The sequence below is a fragment of the Perissodus microlepis genome, chromosome 3 (assembly GCF_051167445.1).
Source record: "Perissodus microlepis isolate ML-2025 ecotype Zambia chromosome 3, ASM5116744v1, whole genome shotgun sequence".
Taxonomy (NCBI): domain Eukaryota; kingdom Metazoa; phylum Chordata; class Actinopteri; order Cichliformes; family Cichlidae; genus Perissodus; species Perissodus microlepis.
In genome coordinates, this window is record NC_140463.1 from 43,517,022 (window position 1) to 43,526,186 (window position 9,165).

At 39.8% G+C, this 9,165-nt stretch overlaps 1 protein-coding gene across 5 annotated transcripts; it reads right to left on the reverse strand.

Annotated features, from left to right (window-relative positions):
• Nucleotides 1–487: 487 nt before the first annotated feature.
• On the reverse strand, nt 488–6,906 carry LOC146391637 (RNA-binding protein 4.1-like). 5 transcript variants are annotated; one of them, XR_014799948.1, is made up of 5 exons: nt 6,855–6,906; nt 3,739–4,166; nt 3,008–3,651; nt 1,256–1,333; nt 488–940 (listed from the first exon to the last, which is right to left on the reverse strand). XR_014799948.1 is itself a non-coding variant. In XM_084924569.1 (4 exons), the coding sequence occupies exons 2-3, from the start codon at nt 4,145–4,147 to the stop codon at nt 3,029–3,031; spliced, it is 1,032 nt and encodes a 343-aa protein (XP_084780695.1). In that variant the 5' UTR covers nt 4,148–4,166; nt 6,855–6,906; the 3' UTR covers nt 488–1,333; nt 3,008–3,028. The 5 variants fall into 5 exon arrangements, 3 of the variants coding, with proteins under 3 accessions (XP_084780695.1, XP_084780694.1, XP_084780693.1); XR_014799947.1 differs by having other exon boundaries at nt 1,256–3,651; XM_084924569.1 differs by having other exon boundaries at nt 488–1,333.
• Nucleotides 6,907–9,165: the final 2,259 nt, after the last annotated feature.

The following is a 9,165-nucleotide window of genomic DNA, read 5'->3' on the forward strand; positions in this document are numbered from 1 at the left end:
CTGTGCAAACTGCAGCCTGAACTTCCTGTTATGACCCCTGGTGTGGTCTTCTGCTACTGTGGCCCATCTGCTTTATATTTCAACATGTTGAGAATTCAGAGATGCTCTTCTGCATACTTTTAATTCTCTTCTGACACTGGACACCAACAAAAATATTTATTTATAATACAAAGAGAACTGGGTATTTTCTTTTTTTTTTTTTCTTTTTTTTTTTTTTATGTGTTACACCCTAGAGATAGTTGCCTGGAAAAGGGTTTTGTTTTTTTAAATCCCAGTAGATCAGAACAACCCATGCTAGCAGGCTGTCTTAACCAGTTCTACATGCGTAAATGCATTGAGTCACTGCCATGTGATTGGCTGCTTAGAAGCAGTTGAATTTATGCAACTTAAAAAAAAGATAATTAAAAACTTCACTATCATATAACCCTAACATACTGTATGATGTATGATGCTAAATTTTAAAAATAGAAATAAAGAAATCACAACATTTTCAAATGTAAATTATTTATTTCATAATAGCTAAAATTCAAAAGGTAGAAAATGGGAGTTAAAAAAAAAAAAGACAAAAAGTAGGTCCTTGTAGTCAATTGCAACATACAATAACTTTCAATTACATTTAAAATAGGAAAACTAAGAGGTTTTCCTATTTCCCTCTTTCCCACATTTTTTTTTACCCTCCAATCAAAGCAGAGATGTAGCGACACAGCTGTCCCATCGCCCATTATGTTCACTCCAACTCATCAACCAATCATTCAAACTTTCAGTGAGGGACAAAAATCCACACCCTGTAAGAGCAGACAATTTAAACAAGGTTCACAAATTGAACTGATCAAAGAAGAGTTCCTTTACCTTAAACTGCTCGGCATTCTAGCGAGGTCCTTCCCAGCTTGTAATCCCCTTTGAATTCACTTCTAGACCCGGAGCAAGAGGAAAGACACGTCTGTGAACGAAGACAGAGTCAAAGATTCCATAACATGCCTTCAATCTACATGAATCAATTCTAACAAAGAGAAACAGTGTTGCTAAAATGTTATTAAGTAAGTAAAATTTTATTTATATGGCACCTTTTAAGATTAATATTAAAGTGCTTTGCAACAAAATACCACAGCATTTTTTTTAAAAAAGTTATTACCATTATTGTAAGTGCCAGGGTTTGTTTTTTTTACTTTCAAAACTGCAACAGCAGAAAAAGTATGAATCCAAGAAGACAAAGTGTGATCATTTATTGCAATACCACAGTTTAAGCAGCATGTACCTGTTTTAATGTGGGTGCTGGACATCTTCTGAGGACGACTTACCATGAGCTGGCATCTCCTGCACTGAATCTAACAACCTATAAAGAGCACACAGGCTAAGAATATCACACACGCATTTCATGTGTTACATATATTACTTTAGAAATAGTAGCAAAATGACTAAAATGTATGAAATGAAGGATGATACAAATAAATAAATCAACTTTGGACAGAAGCATGGGGCCATCGATGAAAAACCCAAGGTAGGCAATGGGAGATGACTGACGAAATGTGACTTCAAAAACACGGAGAAGCCGGTGTACACAACTTTAAAAAAATCTTTGTGTGGCCACAGAGTGGAACGGAAGTTTAAGTTGCTTATTTTTTGCGACTTTTGGGAGTGGACATTTCCGTACTTCATTAACTGCGCAGGATTTGAGCTTTAAAGTTAAATCAACTTTTGGTTTCTTTTTGCAGTCTAACCTGGCAAGAGTTCAAGAAGGCAGTGGTAAGTCTCGGGTGTGTCACAAAAAGGGGGGAGAGGGGCAGGGGGTTAATAAGCATAGTTTTTCACACTTTACATGGAAAACCAGTCTGGCAGGTTTTCTAGTAGTGAGCTGAGGATTAAAAAAAATAAACACCTACCATGTGTCATGCTGATAATATCAGGACTGAAGAGTGAAACTGAAAGTGTTTCAAGAGTAAAGAAAGCTAAATCTTATCTGATGAATTGGTTTTCGTCCTAAGAGGCCAACGCAACGAGGAATAATTTCACAGTTAAAATGTTTTTTTTTGTTTTATTCATTTATTAAAAAGCCTTCAAAAAAAGCAATCTGTAAAGTAAATAAAAATCATACATAATGGTGGCTAAGGAGTCTACTGTCGCATGAAAAGAACACAAAGTGTAAAAAGAACAAAACCACACTGAAACTTCATGCTAACATGTGTCGCAAATCTTAAGGATTGCAGTACAACCTCCCACAGCAGGTGTTGTATTTAAGCACTGCTATGCTGAAATTTCTTTAAAACTTGGATCAATAAGCATTTCGTAATCAACCAACAATCTTAAAATAAACAATTTTTGCTTACAAAGCCTACACGTATTTGTATCTAAATGAATCCCTTATTCTAAAAAGAAGAAATAGGTCACAGTTTCCCAGATTACATTTTCCACTTAGAAAAATTGAAAAGCAGAGTGTCCAGTTTTGGTCACACTGGAAGTCCAAGCACCTATTCTGCAAAACATTTTGAAAGCTTTTAACAGTAAAACAAAGAGGAGGAGAAAAAGGCATGACCAGCTCAGAAGAACTGCAGACAAAGAAATCGTATATTTTTAAATACGGGGCTGTCCGCAATACAGTATCTTCCAGTAAGTCTCAGCAAACGCAACGCAATCCGCCATAGACATGGGAGGGGGGAGGGGTGCGTATAGCGCCACGTGCATCAGCAGACGACGACGACGATCTTGTCATATTCTAAACCTGGAAAAAGAGCACACCACACATGTCAAGGAGCGCGTTTTACTTAGGATTCGCGCAACACTGATCTGAGAAGTTCAAGCAATAATATTTTAGGATTCTAGCAGCACCGTTTAAATTCCTTTATTATTAATCTGAAGGAAATTTTGAGTTTTGGCTGATGGTTTAAAGCGTGATTCTACCTCAATTAACGGATTCAGCTCTCATGTTTATTATAACTTTTGTTTCCGTGTCATTTCTGCTTGTTATCAATGTGATTAATGAGTTCATGAAGCATCCACTCTTTGTTCTCACCTTGTATTACACTCGAGGTGTCTAATAGCCTGCATAGCGAGGCGGCGGCGGTGGTGGTGGCGGCGGCACTCTCTCCGAGTAGGCTTCCCGGGGACGGGGAACTGTGTACATCGGCGTCCTTGACATTGGAGACAATCGAGAACGCTCGTAGGAGTAACCATTACCAGCTGCAGGAGCAGGCGGAGGGGGGGCTCTTCTGATAGGGCTTCGATCCCTCGCCATGTAACCTGCAGGAGCGGGCAGTGGACGCCGCTCATACGGATCAAGAGAGCCCATTCCGAGACGCTCCCTAACCAATGCAGAGGGAGGAGGGGGTGGAGGGGGGATGGCACTGGGACGCCTGTCATCGAAGATCGGGGCGTAAGGACGGGCTCTGTATTTCTCATAGAAATCGACCACCCCATAAGATTCTCGATCGCCATAGCCACGATCAGGATACGCTGCTCGTCTCGGAGGAGGGGGAGGTGGCGGGGGCGGAGGAGGAGGAGGGTAAGCGGACATGCGGCCTCTGTAGGGAGGCTCGGGTCTCTCCCCTGGAAAGGGAGGAGGAAAATAGCCTCCTCTCACAGGCGGAGGTGGATACTCCTCCTCCTCTGGTCCCCCTCTCGGTCTGCTTTTTGATATTTGAACGTGTATGCGTTTCCCTGCGAGAGAGAAAAACATTGTCCCTCAAATCTAAAAAGTAAGGAACCCCTGAAAAACCCCTTATAGACCCAAACATTTATGCTTACCTTGAAACTCTGTATTATCCAGGCCCTGCAAGGCATCCATGGCCTCGTCAGAATTAGGCATATGCACAAAGGCAAAGTTTTTGACGATGGAGCACTCCGTGACATTGCCATACTCCAAAAACAGGTCACGGAGCTCTTTGTCAAAGCCCTTCTCCACATTGGCCACGTGAAGCTTCACGGGGCCCTGGTTCTTGCTTCTGCTTGGCTCTACGTTGATGGGTCTGCCATTCAGCTTATGAAGATGCAGTTCACGGATTGCTTTGGTGGCAGATTTGCGGTCTTCCATGTGAACAAAAGCATAGTTTTTGTACTTGGCACATTCTGTTACTGTGCCGTACTGAGTAAACAGAGCTTCAATCTCATCCTTCTCAGTGTTCTGAGAGAGGTTACCGATAAAGATCTTTACCATTGTTGCTCCAGTGTAGTACCTACAAAAGGTAAACACAGGATGTGTCATCAGAATCCACAATAGAATAAAATAAGCCTCTGTCCTGATCTCCAACACAGTACCGTTTACTGAAGAGTTTGGGTGGGTGTTTTTGCTTTTTAGGAATCAGAAGTAACAAAACAAATGGGTTGATGATTAATGTGGCAGGACACCTTAAAGGATGTTAATACTAGTCTTGAGAAGGATATATGTACGTCACTTTTCCAATGCAAATAAAGATGGTGTGGCTCGTCTACAACAGGTAGCAAACTAACACGACATACACATGTTCTGTAAATGCTGCCACTCACAACAGCAGAGGGCAGTAAGGACAAAAAGCAGCAGTAAGCTAGACAGCTTCCAACAGCCTTCTGTGTGTAAAGAAAACTCTGCTTCATCCAGTAAGTTTCTTTCACTTCACCCTGATTCACTGCACACGCAACAAAACAAGGAACCACAACAAGTTATTCTGGTTTGACAAGACGAACAAGCAGAGCGCCTGCTCCAAAAAAACGACTAATATTTGGTGTTCCAGTATGAGGGATTAACTCATATATGCTTATGAAGACTTTCATAAATGCACAAATAGAGAGAAAGAAATAGAATAACTCAAATGCTGCCTTGTTGACTGCATTTTTTACCCAGACTATGATTTTTTTCCCCAATTTACACCAAGCAACTGTGTTTGCAAGGCAAACTATTATAGAAGAAAAGGGTGTCTGTCAGAAAATAGCCCCACGTCCACGTGACGTCACATCAAGTGAAGACGAGTCGTGCGGGGACCCTGTTATTGACTCTTGCTGACTGCAGTCAAGTGAGCCCTCACATGCGAAGAGACAGTCAAGCAAGCTGCACCACCAGCCGTACCTACAATGTTGTTGCACTTTTCTTATAGATATTACGGTACGGGTGCCGACTGGCTTATATACACAAGAGTCAAATCAAGAGTTTTGAAATATTTGCAATTTTCTCACTATACTGTACATTTCTATTCAACTTGATCTTTTCCCCAATTAAATAAAAAATTTTTAGCATTTATTGCAGGAAAACTATTACAGGTGATGCAAATATTTCACTGGATTCTTACTCTGGATCACCCTCACTCTTCCTCTTCCGCCTCACAGCTCTCTGAATTGTACGATTTCTGAGAAATTTCTGTACTGTACTTTGAATAATTAAATTTTTTTGCTGATATTACAGGGAACCCGTAAGAGGTGACACAAATATTTCACTGGATTCTAACCCTAAGTCACCCTGACTCTTCCTCCTCTGGCTCACAGCCTAATGAACTGTACGGTTTGACAGAAAACTAAACATAAACAGATACCGTATTGAAAAGTTAGCGTACACTTTTACAGAGAGAACAATGGGAATGATTTCCTGAAGTGTTCTTCAGGGCTGAAATGTTGGATCAGTTAGAAGGAGCTCTGCTGCTTCACAAGGGTGAAATAGAGCAAGTGTAATGGATTGTCCATGATGGAGAGCAGTTTGTTCAGTGACCTGTGTCATCCAGTCTAGTCTATCATTCAGGTGAACCCTATAATACCTGTAGCTGTCCAATGTTTTGACCCCCACAACCATGATGTCGATGGGCATAGTCCCAGTTTTTTTCCTTCAGAAGTCAGCCAGCATCTCTTTTGTCTTACTGACATTCAGATGGAAGAGGTGATTTCATGCAGACCACTCAAAAAAGTTTCTCACCAGATTCCTGTGCACCCTCAGTACACCCAACCAATACAGTGTTGTCAGTGTCAACCCTCATCAGTTTGCTTACCAGCCTTGTGGGAGTGGAGCAACAGGTGCAACCGGTAGATAACTCTGACAACACTGCACTGTTACAGAGTTTGTATTTTTTGTTGTTGTTATTTTCAATGTGTAGTGTAAGAATTATAATTTATGATTAGCTAATATTTCAAAGCTAGAAGTGGAATGAGTTGTGAAATAGTGAAAAACGAATAAGAAGACTCTTGTGTTTCTAAGCCTGTCGGCACCTATACCGTAATATCCGTAAGAAAAGTGCAACAACATCGTAGGTGCGGCTGACTGTGCGGCTAGCTTGACTGTCACTTCGCATGTGAGGCTCACTTGACCGCGGTCTCCCGCAGTCCTAAACAAGCGCACGAGCTCATACTGACTTTCGGTTCCTCGCTGGTCCCACCCTCCACACAGGTCGTTGTTGTACGTGTTTAAAAGCGAGGTGAGGCAGAATAAAGGCGCGGTTCATAGTGGTTTTACAAAAAGGGAGCTTAGAGAAAGCTTTCTGAGTCCCAATAGTGAATGTACAACGTCATTATGAGGAAATAGAAAGCTTGTAATGGAGTCGAGCGAGGAGGGCCACCACAGTAAAGCGATGACTCCATTTATCGTCATCGCCCATATTTAGCTTTGATTGCATTCGTATTTAAAATTAGCCACCAGCGTTAACCTAAAGCGGTCAAATTCGGGGGACTTCAGCAAAACCTAAGTTCAGTAAGTTTCGTGTTTGCACTTCCTGGCTGTAAAGCTGCTAGCCAGGTTGCTGTTAGCAAGCTAATACTCGTTAACGACACTCACGCGAACTGGCTAGCAAAATAAAAAATAACTTTAACAACTGAAAATGTCTGACGTTGCAATTGTGAGTCTGTAAAAGTAAAATGATGACACCTTAGGAAAAGGACAGGAGAACAACACCAAAAACTACCATACTCACTGATTGTGAACTGTGCAACAGCGAGGTCGAAACTCTAAAGATGAGTAGTAGATATCTGCTGGCGGTAGAAGCGCACGTAAGAATCTGATTGGTGGGAAGGTGTGTCTCTCAATAGGGCCGGGCTGCCATTGGGTGACGGGTTTAGTTTTATTCTGAAAGCGCTTCCGTTGCACTAGCGTGACGGGGTGTAGCGCGAATGAGTGTTTTGTAACGAGCTCCTCTAGCTTGTCGAAAACCGAAACCAAGTTTCTGTTTTCTATATCTAAATCGGACACTAAAAATACCCTAAAAATAAATGCTTAAAAAAAGACGGCCTTAACCTCTCTTTGTATTGCTCACAGTAAACGCAGTGAGTGAATAGTGACAACTTATAGAACTTATTTCTAAGTTAAAAGTTTAACATATGATAGTAAAAATGTCTTAAACTGCGCAAAATCGATGTCTCACAACCCGACATAAGTGAGCAGCAAAGGAGAACAAGTACGCAAAATAAGGCGCTGTTCTTGTTTTTCATGTCTTCTCTAACACCGAACCTGTGTTTGCTTTACCTTCACAGTTCATGTGACTGCTGCACGCCAAATTATGGAAATTGGAAATTCTTGGTGTCACTAACCTGCTTAGATAATAACCACTGGGTCAGTCTGAAATTTGTGTTATAATACTCAAGGGAACTTCCTTCAAATTTAAAGCTGACTATTTTTTTTCTCCTTAGCTAAATATCATTAACTCACATCATTATCTCTTATCAGTAGCATGTATTTGAAGGGCATGTTGATAACATCTTAAAATCTAAATAATAACAACATTAAGATCATATGATCTTGTGTAATTGTGTAATTTAGCTTTTTTTTTTAAACACAGTATATAAAATTATAGAATTATTCAAATTGCCATCTGTGTACAAAAAGCAATTACTAATGTTGCTAGATCTTTTTACATGAGGTTGTAGTGCATTATTAAATAGAACTGCTTTAGCATTAACATTAGATTATTATAATGACATATTCTTATGAGTGAAACTAAGATTGTTTTTCATCATTGAACCACTGCTTTACTTTTGCTAAAATGCCCTTTAAAAACTTACAACTTAAGACATTTATTTAGCAACTATACATAAAGTCTGCAAATGTGACATAACAGTAAACTTTCAGTAGAGGGAGACACAGACAGAAAAACACAAAGGAGTTGACTCATCATTACTTAGGGTAACTAATCAGGTGACACCCCAGTTTTGATAAAATCACTTCTTTATCTAACAAGAAGGAAACCTGCTGAGGCCAAGCTGTTGTGAATGTGTGTGTCTCAAGCCATAAAACCTTTTTATGTAAGATGTCATGCACAGTAGCACCAGTTGCCTTGAAGAAATAGGCTGATGGTAAATAAAAGGATGTTATACTACTGGCCATATATATCAATATATTTTTCCCAGTGTGTGAGAACTGCATGAATTTCCTTTTGTTTTACCTTTTACTTATGTAGCCTACATTGTTATCATCTACTCATACTAATGTTTGCGGTGCATTTATATTTATCACTCTTTAACATCTACACACTATAATGTCCCCCAACAGAATGTTACAAAAGAGCCAATGTCCAGTCCCAAATCCTGGATTATACTGGACACTAATTTGGCGAAACTCTGGGTATAATATATTAATATCCTTACCTGCTGAATAAAGTCTTTCATTTTCCCCCAAAAAATTCCTTTTTGTATCCACAATCAGATTTATATATGTATGTAAAGTCAAACTCTGCAAACACAACCATGAAAGGATGTTTCTCCACCACCCTGTCTCTAAAAGCTTGTGACTTCTATGTTTTAATGCAGACAGCTGCTGTCTATCAAAGAAAGCAGCCATATTCTTGTATTATAGTACATTTCTCTCTTCTTGGTTTATTTCAAGCACTTTTAATTACATGTTTCTTTTTGCTTTGAAATTTGATCAGCTGCGTTTTCATTTATAGCGATCTGCACTCATCCTTTAGATGGGCTGACCCGGTCACTAAAGAGGTGATGACTCACCATTTGTATGACCTCAACGAGCAAATAGAAACTATGTTGCTGTAAATACCCCGCTGAATCACTCTACTGTGCAAAAGTACAAGTTTTAAAGAAACATGTGATCAGATAAGAGGGTGGGGTCTCATATCTGTATTACACATTTAAAGTATTTTCCTTTAATTATTCCATATCACAATAAGTCACCTTAACATGCTTTATATTGTAAAATAAAAAACTTAAAATATTACAGCAGACCACCCACTATGAGCAAGCACTTGGTGACAGTGGGGAGAAAAAAAAAACCCTTTT